Source organism: Scyliorhinus canicula, chromosome 24 (assembly GCF_902713615.1).
Source record: "Scyliorhinus canicula chromosome 24, sScyCan1.1, whole genome shotgun sequence".
NCBI classification, from domain to species: domain Eukaryota; kingdom Metazoa; phylum Chordata; class Chondrichthyes; order Carcharhiniformes; family Scyliorhinidae; genus Scyliorhinus; species Scyliorhinus canicula.
In genome coordinates this window covers 18,794,159-18,812,778 of record NC_052169.1, presented here as the reverse complement: position 1 = coordinate 18,812,778, position 18,620 = coordinate 18,794,159, and the positions used below count along the sequence as shown (strand labels likewise).

Sequence of the window (18,620 nt, the reverse complement as noted above, 5' to 3'; positions counted from 1 at the left end):
CCCCCCCCCCCCCCCCCCCCCCCCCCCCCCCCCCCCCCCCCCCCACACTCATCTGCTAACCCCTGGAAGAACCCACTCATTTTCGCCTGAGTCATACGCACCCCGTGCACTACCTTAACCTGTATCAGGCTCATCTTTGCACTCGAGGAGGTCCCGTTTACCCTTTGCAGTGCCTCACTCCATACTCCCCAATTGAACTCCCCTCCCAACTCCGCTTCCCATTTCTCCTTGATCTTCACCACCTGCTCACCTCCCTGCTCCCACAGCCACTTGTATATATCCCCAATTCTTCCCTCCCCTTCCACATCCAGAAGCAACAGTCGCTCCAGCAGGATGTATCCCGGCAACCTAGGGAACCCCTCCAGACCTTTTGCGCAAAGTACCTAACCTGCAGATAGCTGAACTCACTCCCCCTCGGCAGCTCTACCCTCTCCCTTAGCTCCTCCAGACTGGCGAACCCTTCCTCCAAATACAGATCCCTCACCTTGGCCAGCCCTACATCTCTCCACCTCCTGTATAAACTATCCACCACCTCAATCCCATGATTCTCACAAAGCGGCGTTAGCACTGACATCACTTCCATCCTAAAATATCTCCACAACTGATTTCATATCTTCACCATGGACTGCACCACTGGGGTCTCTTAATACCTACTCGGAGCCATTCGCAACGCTGCCATCACCATAGCCTTCAAACTTGAAGCCTTACAAGATTCCTCCTGCATCCTAACCTACTCCAGCCCTTCTCCTTCCCACCACCGCCGCACCTTGTCCACATTCGCCGCCCAATAATAATAAAGCAAGTTCGGCAACGCCAACCCCCCCCCTCTTCCCACACAAAGTCCGAAACGACCGCGGCCACCCTCCAAAAAAAGGCCCCTGGCACAAAAATCGGGAGAGCCCGAAAGACAAACAAGAACCTCGTAGAACCTTCTCACTCACCTCTGCCCCCTGATTCCCCCGGAGTTCTGGTATCCCACTGGTGTCTTTCACTATGAAGACTGATGCAAAGTAACTATTCAGTTCCTCTGCCAATTAGTTGTTCATAGTTACTACTTCTCGAGCCTCATTTTCCCTTAGCCCAATGCCTATTCTTGCCACTCTTTTACATATTAAAAAAAAACCTCTTCCTATCTTCTTTTATATTACTAACTAGCTTGCACTCATATCTTCTCCTCCTTATTGCTTTTTTAGTTGTCTGCTCATTTTTAAAGCCTTCCTAATTCCCTGGATTCCCACAAATCCTTTCCACCTTGAATGCTTTTTCTTTTGCTTTTGGGCTGTCTTCGTCAGCCATGGATGCCTCATCCTCGTCTTAGCATGTTTCCTTCTCCGTGGAATGAATCTCACGTTGTGCCCCCTGAATAAAACTCCTGCAATTGCTGTTTCACTGTCTTCCCTGCTAGGCTCCCCTTCCAATCAACTCTGGCCAGCTCATCCCTCATGTCTTTGTAGTTACCTTTATTTAATTGTAACACCGTCACCACTGATTCCATTTTCTCCCTTTCAAACTGTAAGGTCAATTCTAACATGTTGTGATCACTGCCCCCGAAGGGTTCCTTCACCTTAAGTTCCCGAATCAAATTCCCGAATCAAGTTTGCCTCATTACACATCACCAAATCCAGAATTGCCTGATCCCTAGTGGGTTCTGTCACAAGCTGCTCCAAAAAAACCATCTCAAATTCCACAAATACATTTTCTTGGAATCCACTGCCAACCTGATTTTCCCAGTCCACCTGTATTTTGAAGTCCCCCATAATTATTGTAATATTGCCTTCCTTATATGTTTTTTCCATCTCCTGATTTATTTTGCTAGGGGGCCTGTCCATATCTCCCTTCAAGGTCTTTTTACCTTTAGGATTCCTCAATTCTATCCACAGAGATTCTATGCCTTCTGATCCTATATCGCTTCTGCTATCAGTTTAATTTCATTCCTTATCAACAATGCATTGGGGCCTCACGGTAGCATGGTGGTTAGCATCAATGCTTCACAGCTCCAGGGTCCCAGGTTCGATTCCCGGCTGGGTCACTGTCTGTGTGGAGTCTGCACGTCCTCCCCGTGTGTGCGTGGGTTTCCTCCGGGTGCTCCGGTTTCCTCCCACAGTCCAAAGATGTGCGGGTTAGGTGGATTGGCTATGCTAAATTGCCCGTAGTGTAAGGTTAATGGGGGGATTGTTGGGTTACGTGGGTTTAAGTAGGGTGATCATTGCTCGGCACAACATCGAGGGCCGAAGGGCCTGTTCTGTGCTGTACTGTTCTATATTCTAATGCAACCCCGTCCCCTTTATCTATCTGTCTGTCATAAGAACATAAGAACTAGGAGCAGGAGTAGGCCATCTGGCCCCTCGAGCCTGCTCCGCCATTCAATGATATCATGGCTGATCTTTTGTGGACTCAGCTCCACTTTCCGGCCCGAACACCATAACCCTTAATCCCTTTTTTCTTCAAAAAACTATCTATCTTTACCTTAAAAACAGTTAATGAAGGAGCCTCAACTGCTTCACTGGGCAAGGAATTCCCCAGATTCACAACCCTTTGGGTGAAGAAGTTCCTCCTAAACTCAGTCCTAAATCTACTTCCCCTTATTTTGAGGCTATGCCCCCTAGTTCTGCTTTCACCCGCCAGTGGAAACAACCTGCCCGCATCTATCCTATCTATTCCCTTCATAATTTTAAATGTTTCGATAAGATCCCCCCTCATCCTTCTGAATTCCAACGAGTACAGTCCCAGTCTACTCAACCTCTCCTCGTAATCCAACCCCTTCAGCTCTGGGATTAACCTCGTGAATCTCCTCTGCACACCCTCCAGTGCCAGTACGTCCTTTCTCAAGTAAGGAGATCAAAACTAAACACAATACTCCAGGTGTGGCCTCACTAACACCTTATACAATTGCAGCATAACCTCCCTAGTCTTAAACTCCATCCCTCTAGCAATGAAGGACAAAATTCCATTTGACTTCTTAATCACCTGTTGCACCTGTAAACCAACTTTCTGTGACTCATGCACTAGCACACCCAGGTCTCTCTGCACAGCAGCATGCTTTAATATTTTATTGTTTAAATAATAATCCCGTTTGCTGTTATTCCTACCAAAATGGATAACCTCACATTTGTCAACATTGTATTCCATTTGCCAGACCCTAGCCCATTCACTTAATCTCTCCAAATCCCTCTGCAGACTTCCAGTATCCTCTGCACTTTTCGCTTTACCACTCATCTTAGTGTCATCTGCAAACTTGGACACATTACCCTTGGTCCCCAACTCCAAATCATCTATGTAGATTGTGAACAATTGTAGGGCCAACACGGATCCCTGAGGGACACCACTAGCTACTGATCGCCAACAAGAGAAGCACCCATTAATCCCCACTCTTTGCTTTCTATTAATTAACCAATCCTCTATCCATGCTACTACTTTACCCTTAATGCCATGCATCTTTATCTTATGCAGCAGCCTTTTGTGTGGCACCTTGTCAAAAGCTTTCTGGAAATCCAGATATACCACATACATTGGCTCCCCGTTATCTACTGCACTGGTAATGTCCTCAAAAAATTCCACTAAATTAGTTAGGCACGACCTGCCCTTTATGAACCCATGCTGCGTTAGCCCAATGGGACAATTTCTATCCAGATGCCTCGCTATTTCTTCCTTGATGATTCCAGCATCTTCCCTACTACCGACGTTAAGCTCACTGGCCTATAATTTCCTGCTCTCTGCCTACCTCCTTTTTTAAACAGTGGTGTCACGTTTGCTAATTTCCAATCCACCGGGACCACCCCAGAGTCTAGTGAATGTTGGTAAATCATCACTAGTGCATTTGCAATTTCCCTAGCCATCTCTTTTAGCACTCTGGGATGCATTCCATCAGGGCCAGGAGACTTGTCTACCTTTAGCCCCATTAGCTTGCCTATCACTACCTCCTTTGTGATAACAATCCTCTCAAGGTCATCACCTGTCATAACCTCATTTCTATCAGTCACTGGCATGTTATTTGTGTCTTCCACTGTGAAGACCGACCCAGAAAACCTGTTCAGTTCCTCAGCCATTTCCTCATCTCCCATTATTAAAACTCCCTTCTCATCCTCTAAAGGACCAATATTTACCTTAGCCACTCTTTTTTGCTTTATATATTTGTAAAAACTTTTGCTGTCTGTTTTTATATTCTGAGCAAGTTTACTCTCATACTCTATCTTACTCTTCTTTATAGCTTTTTTAGTAGCTTTCTGTTGCCCCTTAAATATTTCCCAGTCCTCTAGTCTCCCACCAATCTTTGCCACTTTGTGTGCTCTTTCCTTCAATTTGATACTCTCCCTTATTTCCTTTGATATCCACGGTCGATTTTCCCTCTTTCTACCGTCCTTCCTTTTTGTGGGTATAAACCTGTGCTGAGCACTGTGAAAAATCGCTTGGAAGGTTCTCCACTGTTCCTCAACTGTTCCACCATAAAGTCTTTGCTCCCAGTCTACCTTAGCTAGTTCTTCTCTCATCCCATTGTAATCTCCTTTGTTTAAACACAAAACACTAGTATTTGATGTTACCTTCTCACCCTCCATCTACATAGAACATAGAACACTACAGCGCAGTACGGGCCCTTCGGCCCTCGATGTTGCGCCGACCTGTGAAACCATCTGAAGCCTATCTGACCTACACTATTCCATTTTCATCCATGTGTCTATCCAGTGACCACTTAAATGCCCTTAAAGTTGGCGAGTCTACTACTGTTACAGGCAGGGCGTTCCACACCCCTACTACTCTCTGAGTAAAGAAACTGCCTCTGACATCTGTCCTATATCTATCACCCCTCAATTTAAAGCTATGTCCCCTCGTGTTAGTCATCACCATCCGAGGAAAAAGACTCTCACTGTCCACTCTATCTAACCCTCTGACTATCTTATATGTCTCTATTAAGTCACCTCTCAGCCTTCTCCTCTCTAACGAAAACAACCTCAAGTCCCTGAGCCTTTCCTCGTAAGACCTTCCCTCCATACCAGGCAACATCCTAGTAAATCTCCTCTGAACCCTTTCCAAAGCTTCCACATCCTTCCTATAATGTGGTGACCAGAACTGCACACAGTACTCCAGGTGCGGCCGCACCAGAGTTATGTACAGCTGCAGCATGAATTTAAATTCTGTATTTTAAATTCCACCATATTGTGATCGCTCCTTCCGAGAGGATCCCTAACTATGAGATCATGAATCAATCCTGTCTCATTACACAGGACAAGATCTAGGACCGCTTGTTCCCTCGTAGGTTCCATTACATACTGTTCTAGGAAACTATCGCAGATACATTCTATAAACTCCTCCTCAAGGTTGCCTTGACCGACGTGGTTAAACCAATCGACATGTAGATTAAAATCCCCCATGATAACTGCTGCACCATTTCTACATGCATCAATTATCTCTTTGTTTATTGCCTGCCCCACCATAACGTTACTATTTGGTGGCCGATAGACTACTCCTATCAGTGCATTTTTCATTTGCTATTTCCTGATTTCCACCCAAATGGATTCAACCTTATCCTCCATAGCACCGATATCATCCCTAACTATTGCCCGGATGTCATCCCTAAATAACAGAGCTACACCATCTCCCTTACCATCCACTCTGTCCTTCCGAATAGTTTGATACCCTCGGATATTTAACTCCCAGTCGTGACCATCCTGGGATTTAACCATGTTTCAGTACTGGCCACTAAATCATAGTCATTCACGATGATTTGCGCCATCAACTCATTTACTTTATTCCGAATACTACGAGCATTCAGGTAAAGTACACTTATGTTGGTTTTTTTTACCTCTGTTTTGAATCTTAACATCTCCAGTTTTACTCTTTTTAGTATTACTGGGCCTATTCACTGAGCTCCCCGTAGTCACTGTACCTTGTACTGTCGCCCTTTTTGATTTTTGACTATGTCTTCTCTGTCTTGCACTTTTCCCCTTACTTCCTTTTGCTTCTGTCCCTGTTTTACTACCTTCCAACTTCCTGCATCGGTTCCCATCCCCCTGCCACATTAGTTTAAACCCTCCCCAACAGCTCTAGCAAACATCCCCCCTAGGACATCGGTTCCAGTCCTGCCCAGGTGCAGACTGTCCGGTTTGTACTGGTCCCACCTCCCCCAGAACCGGTCCCAATGCCCCAGGCATTTGAATCCCTCCCTCTTGCACCATCTCTCGAGCCACGCATTCATCCTATCTATCCTGACATTCCTACTCTGACTAGCTCGTGGCACAGGTAGCAATCCTGGGATTACTACCTTTGAGGTCCTACTTTTTAGTTTAACTCCTAACTCCCTGAATTCCGCTTGTAGGACCTCATCCCGTTTTTTTATCTATATCGTTGGTGCCTATGTGCACTACGACAGCTGGCTGTTCACCCTCCCCCCCCCCCCCACAGAATGTCCTGCAGGCGCTCCGAGACATCCTTGACCCTTGCACCAGGGAGGCAACATACCATCCTGGAGTCTCGAATGCGTCCACAGAACCGCCTGTCTATTCTCCTTACGATCGAGTCCCCTATCACTATAGCCCTGGCATTTTTCTTCCTGCCCTGCTGCGCAGCAGAGCCAGCCACAGTGCCATGAACCTGGCTGCTGCTGCCTTCCCCTGGTGAGCCATCTCCCTCAACAGTATCCAAAGCAGTATATCTGTTTTGCAGGGAGATGACCGCAGGGGACACCTGCACTGCCTTCCTACTCTTGCTCTTTCTTTTGGTCACCCATTTTCTATCTCCCTCATTAATTTTCACCTGAGGTGTGACCAACTCGCTAAATGTGCTATCCACGACCTCCTCAGCATCATGGATGCTCCAAAGTGAGTCCATCCGCAGCTCCAGAGCCGTCAAGCGGTCTAACAGGAGCTGCAACTGAACACACTTCTTGCACGTGAAAGAGCCAGGGACAGTGGACGTGTCCCTGAGCTCCCACATCGCACACGAGGAGCATGACACGGGTCTGGGATCTCCTGCCATGTCTTAAACCTTAGGTAAACTTATACAACTACAATTTCAAAATAAAAATAAATAAATTAGACAATGAAAAGAAAAACTACTTACCAGTCACTTACCAGGGTTAAAAAGCACCTCCGAAAAAGCACCTTCTCTCACTCTGCACCGAATTACCTCACTGTACCAAATTACCAAGTTGCAATTCCCACTCTGGATGTGCCTCACTCCGGCTGTGTCTCTTTGACCTGCGCAAGCTTCTTACCTCATATTCCCTCAAACCCTTCGGAAGAGTGGGGGACACTGCAAGTGTAGTGTCTCGGGTTTAGCAACTGCCCGACTTGTTACAGGCACTCATCTTCCCGACAGGCCCCTGCTCCCGCCGAAAATCCGGAGGCTGCTCCCGCTGGAAGGTAAGCAAATTTAAAGGCACTCACTCACCTTCCTGACAGGCCCCTGCTCCCACCGAAAATCCGGAGGCTGCTCCCGCTGAAAGGTAAGCAAATTTAAAGGCACTCACTCACCTTCCTGACAGGCCCCTGCTCCCGCTTCCCAACGACCGTGGTTGGTTTTTTTTGGTTAGAGGAGGAGGTAGGGGGGGGAAACACTGAAGGTTTAACTGTCACTTGTCAACAGCCCCTCCACAAACCACCTTCAAATTAGGCTGACCGCACTGCACGTATGCAACTCTCCCCGGAACAGCCAATCAGTAGCTCTGCTCTGCTGCCCTCTGTCCTTTCGCTAATACACATATCCTTGGATATTTAGATTCCAGCCCTGATCCCACTGCAGCCACTGGCCAATTTCAATGTGCACAACAAGCTCATATACCTGTTCCGTACACAGCATGCATTTAGGTACAACACCCTCAGTCCTGCATTGACCATCTCGTATTTGTCACCGTTTTTGCTCTGCGTGAAGTTAGATTCCAGCCACCTTCTATACTTTCTGTTCTGTTATGTGTTCTGAAAACTTTACTAACCTCCCCTGAGCCTTTTCTTTTTGACAAATATTTTATTAAGGCATTTATGGTTTTATAACAAAAGATACAAATACAAATGCAAACATAATTCAGTGTGTAACACCCCCCTCCACCTCTTCTCACTGTTCCCACCTAAACTAAACTAACCTCACTCCCACTGCCCCCATTAATCCCAAACTCCCCCCCCCCCCCATTATTGAATCTGTTTTTCCTGAAGAAGTCGATAAACGGCTGCCACCTCCGAACAAACCTTAACATTGATCCTCTCAGGGCGAACTTAATTTTCTCAAGCCTAAGAAATCCAGCCATGTCGCTAACCCATGCCCCTGGTTTTGGGGGCTCCGAGTCCCTCCACGCTAATAAGATCCGTCTCTGGGCTACCAAGGAGGCAAAGGCCAAAACGTCAGCCTCTCTCGCCCCCTGGACTCCCGGTTGTTCCGACACTCCAAACATCGCCACCTCTGGACTCAGCGGCACCCTCATTTTTAGCACCGTGGACATGACATCCGCAAATCCTTGCCAGAATGCCCTAAGCTTTGGACATGCCGAAAACATGTGGACATGATTTGCGGGCCCTCCTGCACACCTCACACACCTGTCCTCCACGCAAAAAAACCTGCTCATCCGGGCCACCGTCATGTGCGCCGGTGAACCACCTTGAATTGTATCAAGCTGAGCCTGCGACATGATGTGTCTACTCAGGGCTTCCTCCCACTCCATAAGTTCTTTGTAGATTTCCGATACCTTTCCCTCCCCCACTCCCATTCTTGAAACTACCTTGTCCTGTATCCCCCATGATGGTAGAAGCGGAAAGGTCTAAACCTGCCTTCGCACAAAATCCCTCACCTGCAGATAACGAAACCCAATCCCTCCCAGCAATTCAAAATCCTTTTCCAGATCCTCCCAATAGGGAAAGCTCCCGTCAATAAACAGATCCCCCAGCCGATCAATACCTGCTCTCTGCAACCTCCAAAACCCCCCACCTAACCTCCCCAGCACAAACCAGTGATTAGCACAGATTGGACCCCATACCGATGATCCTTCCACTCCTATATGCTTCCGCCACTGACATCAAACTCTCACAGCCGCCACTACTATCTGACTTGTGGAGTACCGGGCCGGCGAGAACGGAAGAGCAGCCGTTACCAAAGCCCGCAAACTTGTGCCGTTACATGAGGCTGCCTCTATCTGCTCCCACACCGTTACCTCCCCCACTACCCACTTCCTAATCATGACTATATTTGCCTCCCAGTTCCTAATGCTCGGCAGTGCCAACCCTCCCCCACTATCGGCTCCGCCCCACCCGCACTTCCTTGCTCGCTGGGTTTTACCCGCCCGCACAAACCCAGAGATCACCGCATTATGCCACTTAAAAAAGGGCTTTGGTATAAAATTAGGCAGGATGAGCAAACAGTGGTCAGTTTGCTCATCCTCCCTGCAGTCCCCGTTCCCGTCCACACAGGGAGAAAGAATTCCGAACATGTTGGACAAGGCGAAGGGCTGAGGCCCCTTAAACCCTTCCTCCTGGATCCCTCTACCTGCCTCACAAGCAGCCACACCGTCCTGTCCCTGAGCACTGGCCGAATTCAAGGTATTTAACCTCACGGGTGTACTGCCTGCTGAAACACAGTGTACCACACCCCTTCCCCGATGTGTGGCAGCGTCCAAAGCTCAGAATCCAATTCATCAACTCTGAGCCGGAGTTCCTCAAGAAACCAACACTTACTACAGATGTGGTAACTGGGAACCACAATGGGGTCCTCCAGCTTCCACATCATGCTGGAACAATACATCACTGGACCCTCCAACTCTATTTTATTTCATGAGTTCCTAATTGTTTTTTTTTTTATTTTTTAAAAACTTTAAAAAAAATTTCTCCTCATTACCTCAGTCTGAAAGCAATTTATAAATGGTAATTTAAACTGATTTTCAAATTTAGCACAGTTTCCCTATTAGCCAATTTCTTTTACCCCCAGTCTGATCACTTACCTTCCTGTTGAGCACAGCTCCCAAAGTGAAGGTCGCAGTTTTTATATCACTTACCTTCCCAGGCTGCTCTCTGAATTTCTCCTCAGCACAGTTCCCCAAGGAAGAATCTACTTGCTATGGATGGAGTGTAGAATTTCATAGAATTTACAGTGCAGAAGGAGGCCATTCGGCCCATCGAGTCTGCACCGGCTCTTGGAAAGAGCACCCTACCCAAGGTCAACCCTATCCCCATAACCCAGTAACCCCACACAACACTAAGGGCAACGGATGGTGTGTAATGATGGTTCACTAAATTAATTCCTGGAATGGAGGAACTGTCCAATGAGGAACAATTAAATAGACTGGGCCTTTGTTCCCTGGAGTTTAGACAGGAAAAGATGTTTCCCCTGGTTATGATGTTCGAACCAAGGGGCGCAATATACCAGCCTTGTCACACCTGACTTGGTGACATGTTGAGGCCGGTGAACCCCTCAAGAGGCTTCTCGCGAGATTCACAACTTGAGATGTCTTGCGAGATTCATCCGAACCTTGCGAGATGTCGAGATCTGGATCTTATTCGCGCTGGGCAAGATCCAAATTAACATATTTAAATGAGCCTTTCTGATTCTCCTGTAACCTGGAAACTAACAGCCTCCTCAAGAGGTTTGAACGGGGCGCTGTTTAGTACTGGTCCACACAATTGTGGACCAGGCTTAACGGCACCCAAGGAATTTCCCAAGCCAGTAGAGACCCCCTGGTGGTTGGAGACAGGGCAGGGTGACCCCTTGGCTCTCCCTCTGGCACCCAGCACCTTGGCACTGCTAGCCTGGCACCACCACCCTGGCACTGCCAAGGTGCCCGGGTGGCATTGTCAGGCACACTGGCTATGCTGATAACTACAAGATTTAATTTACAAATGCAGGAATACTATAATAATCATCGCGAGATTAAATGCAAGGTGCCATTTTTGAAAAGCTAAGAGTGGAGCGGAGCAACTTAAAAAAGATTTTACTTTTAAAAACGTAACAACAGAATCCATAACATTTTAAGGCAAAGAAAGAGGTCCATCGTGTCTGTGCAGGCCATCAAAAACCTATCTATTCTAATCCCATTTTCCAACACTTGATCCAAAGCCTTGTATGCTATGGTGTTTCAAGTGCTCACCTAAATGCTTCTTAAATGTTGTGAAAGTAGCCACCTCTGCCACAGGCAGTGAGTTGCAGATTTCCATCACCCTCCAGGTGAAAAAGTATTTCCTTAAATTCCCCCAATCACCTGCCCCATACCTTAAATCTATGCCTCCGGTTGTTGACCCCTCTACTAAGGTGAAAGGTTTCTTCCTATCTATACCAATCATAATTTTGTACACATCTATAAAATGTGATCTCAAAACATGAGCAGTATTACAAATAACTAAATTTTGAATAATTCAGTAGTTCTAGCGGGCCTTCCAAAAGGAGGATCAAAATTAAAAATTAAGCCTTCTGTAATTTTTGAATTTCATTAGTCCTTCTTCAATAACTGAATTCTGCTATGTAATTAAACACCCCATTTGAAGTTGGAGCCAATACAAAGACCAACCAATGAAACAAACTTCCACTTGATGAATCCCACAGCAAATCCCCCAATTATACAAGCTTATTTTGTCTTACCTGGTACAGAAAGAAAATCTGAGGACAGTTGCGGTGGGCAGTGAAATATGTGCACATCTTTTAAAAATTACAGCCATGACATAAAATAAAAACACAAACAAGACATACCAGTTCCACGCATTGGACACATCTCTGGAATCATACCAGCTGTCCAACATCGACCACTGTTGCAACAGCACTGTAATTTGGTGTACGGTCTTGGAAGTTCATTAGCACAACGGCCATTAACCAGACTGGAATAACAAATTCCAGTACGTCCATCTGTTGAAAAGGAAATTCAGTTATTGGTTTATGCAAGTAACGCAAATCCACTAAGAAATTTGCTATATTTAAATACATGTTCATAACATTACACAATTAGCATTAAGTAGGCCACTGTAAATTTTTCCAATTTGGAACTTGTATTTTTTTACTGCAGAGAAAGCATATTTTAGGGGCAGCACGGTGGCACAGTGGGTTAGCACTGGGGCCTCACGGCGCCGAGGTCCCAGGTTCGATCCGGGCTCTGGGTCGCTGTCCATGTGGAGTTTGCACATTCTCCCCGTGGTTGCGTGGGCTTCGCCCCCTCAACCCCCCAAAAAAATGTGCAGGCTAGATGGATTGACCGCGCTAAATTGCCCCTTAGTTGGAAAACATGAATTGGGTACTGTAAATTTATTTTAAAAAAAGAAGAAAAAATAAAAGAAAAAAAAGCATATTTAACGGATTTGTATTTTGAGAATCTGCTATTAACCAATCATGGCAACAAACAGTATCAGTTGTCTATTTTTATTTAAAGCATAATACTACAGTTATAAAAAGTCAAATAATCTAAGTTACTGCGAGGCCTGGATAGATTGGATGTGGAGATGATGTTTCCACCAGTAGGAAAACTAGAACTAGAGGACACAATCTCAGACTGAAGGCACGATCCTTTATAACAGAGATGAAGAGGAATTTCTTCAGAGAGTTGTGAATCTGTAGAACTCTTTGCCGCAGAAGGCTGTGGAGGCCAAATCAGTTGAATGTTTTAAGACAGAGATAGGTAGGTTCTTGATTAATAAGGAGGTCAAGGGTTATGGGGAGAAGGCAGTAGAACGGGGATGAAAAAAATATCAGCCATGATTGTTTAGCTGATCGTATCTTCTGATAAGTGGGTAAATTCTGTTCTATCCCAAAGGTTTAAAATAATACACAAATTGGTGGTAAAGTTAATATAATATATGAAAATGTAGCATGAATGAATTAATAATATAATTAAGCAATTATTTAAAACACATTGGGTGCGATTCTCCGCAAATCCGGCGTGCCGTGAAGGCTGGCGTGAAACTGGCCGTGTTTCATGCCAGCCTCAGAGCTTCGTCCCGGGACCCGATTCTGCCCCCCGGGCAGGGCTAGTATCGGGGCCGGGGCAATCACAGCGACATGGAGTTAGCGAACGTCGCTAACTCCGCCCGCCAAGAGTCACGGCGGCTGACGCGTACGATGACGTCAGCCGCGCATGCGCGGGTTGGACTGCTCCAACCCGCGCATGCGTGGATGACGTCATCATGCAGACGCGTCAAACCCGCGCATGCGCAGGCCGTCATGCCCCTCAGCCGCTCCGCGGACTGATCCTGCGGGGTGGCGGAAGAACAAAAAGTGCGCGGGTATCGGAGGATCTTGCAGCTTGTGTGGATTAGAGCTGGCGCTGTAGGGTGGATGAGCAAACTGACCACGGCACCGTGGTACAGGAAGTAATTCAAGTGGGGGAACAAAAAGAAATGGAGTGATGGGAGGGGACAGTATTGTGAGGGGAATTGACACTGTTCTCTGCAGCAAAAAGCGAGAGTCCAGATGGCTGCGTTGCTAGCTTAGTGCTAGGATTCGGGTTATCGGCTCGGGGGAGGTGAAAGGAACTCAAAACACAACAGATCAGCCATGACCTTACTGAATGGCGCAACAGGCTTGAGGGATTAAATGGTGCACTTCTGTCCCTATTTCATATGTTAGTATGGGTAAGTCTCCACCCTGGGAATATGGACTTGTGAAAGTACCCATTCCCCCTTCTTTTCTAGATACTTTAACTGAGGCAACATTTATTACGGGGAGGTGTTAGTCCAATTAGTTGACTCTAAATGTTGCATTTTCTTTAGGTCTATTGCTGGTCTATTGTTGGAAAGGTTTTATACCCAAACTGATTTTATGATTTACTTATCAGCAGGTAAAATATGCCGTCGTAGTGCGAACCAGTTGCTCTTTCAGATATATTTGAGTGAAAATCTGTTGTTTTCAAGCAGCACAAATTTCTCAATCATGGCATGAGCATCCTTCATGATCTTAACAATATATAATCCTTTCTCCTTCTTAAAGTGCTAACATTTTCTTTTTCAATGAAAATACGATGAATTCACTAAATCTCAATAAATTAAAACCAGCATTATTGCTGTTCTCTAAATTCCTTTTGAAGCTTACACGTCTTTTCAGAAAAGAGGTCAACAAACCTAAATTGCACTGCAGAGGGTGCAAAGGAGATTTACCAGGACGCTGCCTGGGCTGGAGGGTCTAAGTTATGAGGAAAGATTGGATAGGCTGGGGAGGATTTCCTCGGAGCAACAAAGGTTGAGAGGGGACCTGACAGAGGTGTAAAAGATTATGAGGGGCATAGATAGAGTGGATAGGAAGGCACATTTTCCATTCGCAGAGGGGTCAATAACCAGGGGGCATAGATTTAAGGTAAGAGGTAGAAGGCTAAGAGGGAAGTTAAGGAGAATGTTTTTCTCCCAGAGGTTGGTGGGAGTCTGGAACTCACTGCCTGAAAGGGTGGTTGAATCAGAAGCTCTTGTAACATTTAAAAAGTATTTAGATATTCACTTGCACTACCATAACCATGGGCCAAGTGCTGAAAAATGGGATTAGTGTAGTCAGATCTTTATTGACCAGTGTGGACACAATGGGCTGAATGGCCTCCTATGCTGTAAACATCTATGAATCAAGACAAACCATTTTAATTGTGGTCTCAACACCCTCAACTAACAACCAAAAGTAGTACCATAAAACCAGAAAATATTTGTCAGCGGAGGAACAATTTGCAAGAAACAGCCTTTCCGTCAGTATCACAGGACATGTAGGGGTCCCTTAATTCACACTGAAATGACTAAAGCTTGAGCATTTTAAAGCTTAATCTACTATCTATATCCCCTGCAGACCTCTAGACATTCCTCAGTTTGATTTATTACTGTGAGCAGGGTAGCTATTAACACATCCATCTATGAGATAAAGTGGAACTTCAAAAACGACAGATCGTCACAGAACATTCAGCAAAATACAGCATTGAAACGTCAACATTTTCAGGATGCAACCAGTTTCACCATTTCCTCCCTAAATAAAGGTAGTTTCAGATCCAGTGTTGGAGGAGTGAGGGTAGCAGAACATGGGAATGCCAGAGAGGTATTGGGATAGGATGGCATGGGAGAGATAGAAGGGAGAATAGGGATGGCACAAACGGGATAAATTAGGAGTGGAATGGGGATGATATAAGAGGGATGAAAGGAATGCCATGAAATGACCTACATTTACTCCCAGTCAAGGAACTTTGGTTAAAATTCTCATCTGTATCTTCAAATCCTTTCATAGCTTCATTGTCCATTGGTGCTCATTTAAGTGTTAGAAAATAAATGTTCATTGATTTTAGAATGAATTAAATATAAAAATGTGATTGATCAATTTGCCAAATTAATGTGTGACTTTACCGAATTAAATAAGATTAAATATGATTTTAATTATTTTACTGAGTATGTTTGGGTGAACAGCAACTTAGATTTAAAATTTATTCCAGATAAGTTCTGGCAGCACGGTGGCGCAGGGGGTTAGCCCTGCAGCCTCATGGCGCCGAGGTCCCAGGTTTGATCCCGGCTCTGGGTCACTGTCCGTGTGGAGTTTGCACATTCTCCCTGTGTTTGCGTGGGTTCCGCCCTCAGAACCCAAAGATGTGCAGGCTAGGTGGATTGGCCATGCCAAAATTGCCGCTTAATTGGAAAAAATGAATTGGGTACTGTAAATCAATTTTTAAAAATTCCCCAGATAAGTTATTTCATTTTTGCAATAATTTTCATTGAATTGCGATGCAGGAGCCTCATAGACACGTGGCAGCGTGGTAACAGCCGCTGGAAAATAATACAATAGATGGGAGCACTGAGCAGTGTTGGTACCGAGACATTGGGAGAAATTCGCCATTTGGGAAACTGTTCTGCCGGAGCTGAATTGCACGTGATTTGCGATCCCGCTTGGATACCTACTTTATTGTCTTTCACCACATCTCTCACAACCCTACACCATGGGCTGAATTCTCCACTTTGCGTTGCCGGCATCGAGAATTAGAATCGGGTGGAGAACCGCACCAGGGGCGGGATTCTCCGACCCCCCTGCCGGGTCGGGCGCCGGCGTCAATCCCACCCCCGCCATATCCTGAAGTCTCCGGCATCAGAGATTCGGCGGGGGCAGGAATTGCGCCACCCCCCCTCGGCGATTCTCCGGCCCACGATTGGCCGAAGTCCCGCCGCTGTCATGCCGGCGTGGATCAAACCACCTACCTTACCGGCGGGACTAGGCGGCGCAGGCGGGTTCCGGGGTCCTGGGGGGGGGGGGGGGGGGCGCTGTGTGATCTGGCCCCGGCGGGTGCACCCACGGTGGCCTGGCCTGCGATCGGGGCCCACCGATCGGCCGGCGGGCCTGTGCCGTGGGGGCACTCTTTTCCTTCCGCCTTTGCCATAGTCTTCACGATGGCGGAGGCGGAAGTTACCCCCTCCACTGCGCATGCGCGGGGATGACGTCATCTGCCGCTGACGCTCCAGCGCATGCGCGGACTTCCGCCGGCTGGCGAAGTCTCTTCGGCCCTGGCTGGCGTGGCACCAAAGGCCATTCCCGCCGGCCGGCGGGGCGCCAACCACTCCGGCTCGGGCCTAGTCCCTCAATGTTAGGGCTTGGCCCGTCTCAGCACCTTTGGGGTGGCCCGACACCGGAGTGGTTCACGCCACTCCAACACGCCAGGACCCCCCGCCCCGCCGGGTAGGGGAGAATCCCGCCCAAGATTCCAATGCCATGCTCCGTTCCTTCACTGGCACGTTATCGAAATTTGCATCCTGTGCGGCGGGTAAATGAAAAACCACTATTTGCATGGATTTAAACATAATTTGTGGCTTGGATGTTTCATGCTTTACCCCTCTGCGATAATCAAAGAACAAAGAAAAGTACAGCACAGGAACAGGCCCTTCGGCCCTCCCAGCCTGCGCCGATCCAGATTCTTTATTTAAACCTGTCTCCTATTTTCCAAGGTCTACTTCCCTATGTTCCCGCCCGTTCATATACCTGTCTAGATGCCTCTTAAATGATGCTATCGTGCGCACCTCTACCACCTCCGCTGGTAAATCGTTCCAGGCACCCACCATCCTCTGCGTAAAAAACTTTCCACGCACATCTCCCTTAAACTTTCCCCCTCTCACCTTGAAATCGTGACCCCTTGTAACTGACACCCCCACTCTTGAGAAAAGCTTGTTGCTATCCACCCTGTCCATACCTCTCATAATTTTGTAGACCTCAATCAGGTCCCCCCTCAACCTCCGTCTTTCCAACGAAAACAATCCTAATCTACTCAACCTTTCTTCATAGCTAGCACCCTCCATACTAGGCAACATCCTGGTGAACCTCCTCTGCACCCTCTCTAAAGCATCCACATCCTTCTGGTAATGTGGCGACCAGAACTGCATGCAGTATTCCAAATGTGGCCGAACCAAAGTCCTATACAACTGTAACATGACCTGCCGACTCTTGTACTCAATACCCCGGCCGATGAAGGCAAGCATGCTGTATGCCTTCTTGACCACTCTATCAACCTGCGTTGCCACCTTCAGGGTACAATGGACCTGAACTCCCAGATCTCTCTGTACATCAATTTTCCCCAGGACTCTTCCATTGATCATATAGTCCGCTCTTAAATTTGATCTTCCAAAATGCATCACCTCGCATTTGCCTGGATTGAACTCCATCTGCCATTTCTCTGCCCAACTCTCCAATCTATCTATATTTTGTTGTATTCTCTGACATCCTCCTCGCTATCTGCAACTCCACCAATCTTAGTATCATCTGCAAACTTGCTAATCAGACCACCTATACCTTCCTCCAGGTCATTTATGTAGATCACAAACAACAGTGAGCCGAGCACGAATCCCTGTGGAAAACCACTAGTCACCCTTCTCCATTTTGAGACACTCCCTTCCACCACTACTCTCTGTCTCCTGTTGCCCAGTCAGTTCTTTATCCATCTAGCTAGTACACCCTGAACCCCATTCGACTTCACTTTTTCCATCAATCTGCCATGGGAAACCTTATCAAACGCCTTACTAAAGTCCATGTATATGACATCTACAGCCCTTCCCTCATCAATTAACTTTGTCACTTCCTCAAAGTATTCTATTAGGTTTGTAAGACATGACCTTCCCTGCACAAAACCATGCTGCCTATCACTGATAAGTCTATTTTCTTCCAGATGTGAATAGATCCTATCCCTCAGTATCTTCTCCAACAGTTTGCCTACCACTGACGTCAAGCTCACAGGTCTATAATTCCCTGGATTATCCCTGCTACCCTTCTGAAACAAAGGGACAACATTAGCAATTCTCCAGTCCTCCGGGACCTCACCCGTGCTCAAGGATGCTGCAAAGATGTCTGTTAAGGCCCCAGCTATTTCAACCCTCGCTTCCTTCAGTAACCTGGGATAGATCCCACCTGCCGCTCTTAGCCATCCCCACTCTGCCGCTCTTAGGTAGGAGTCTCGCGGGTGAGAATTGGTGCATGTATTTATAAGTGGGGACTTGCCACCTTGGGGGCTGGTTTAGATCAGTGGGCTTGACAGCTGGTTTGTGATGCAGAACAAGGCCAGCAGCGTGGGTTCAATTCCCGTATCAGCTTAGAATTCGGAATTCTCCGTGTACCCGAACAGGCGCCGGAATGTGGTGACGAGGGGCTTTTCCCAGTAATTTCATTACAGTGTTAATTTAAGCCTACTTGTGACAATAAAAAGATTATTATTATTTTTTATGGAAGCTGAGGTGAAGCAGGAG

At 46.8% G+C, this 18,620-nt stretch overlaps 1 protein-coding gene across 2 annotated transcripts in view; it reads right to left on the bottom strand.

Moving 5' to 3' along the window:
• LOC119956802 (fibrillin-1-like) overlaps positions 1-18,620 on the bottom strand; it is a 622,562-nt gene that overhangs the window by 356,615 nt on the left and 247,327 nt on the right. For both annotated transcript variants that reach the window (XM_038784238.1, XM_038784237.1), the window contains exon 9: positions 11,653-11,805. In XM_038784238.1, the coding sequence (XP_038640166.1) occupies positions 11,653-11,805 (153 nt within the window). The remainder of the gene's footprint in view (positions 1-11,652; positions 11,806-18,620) is intronic.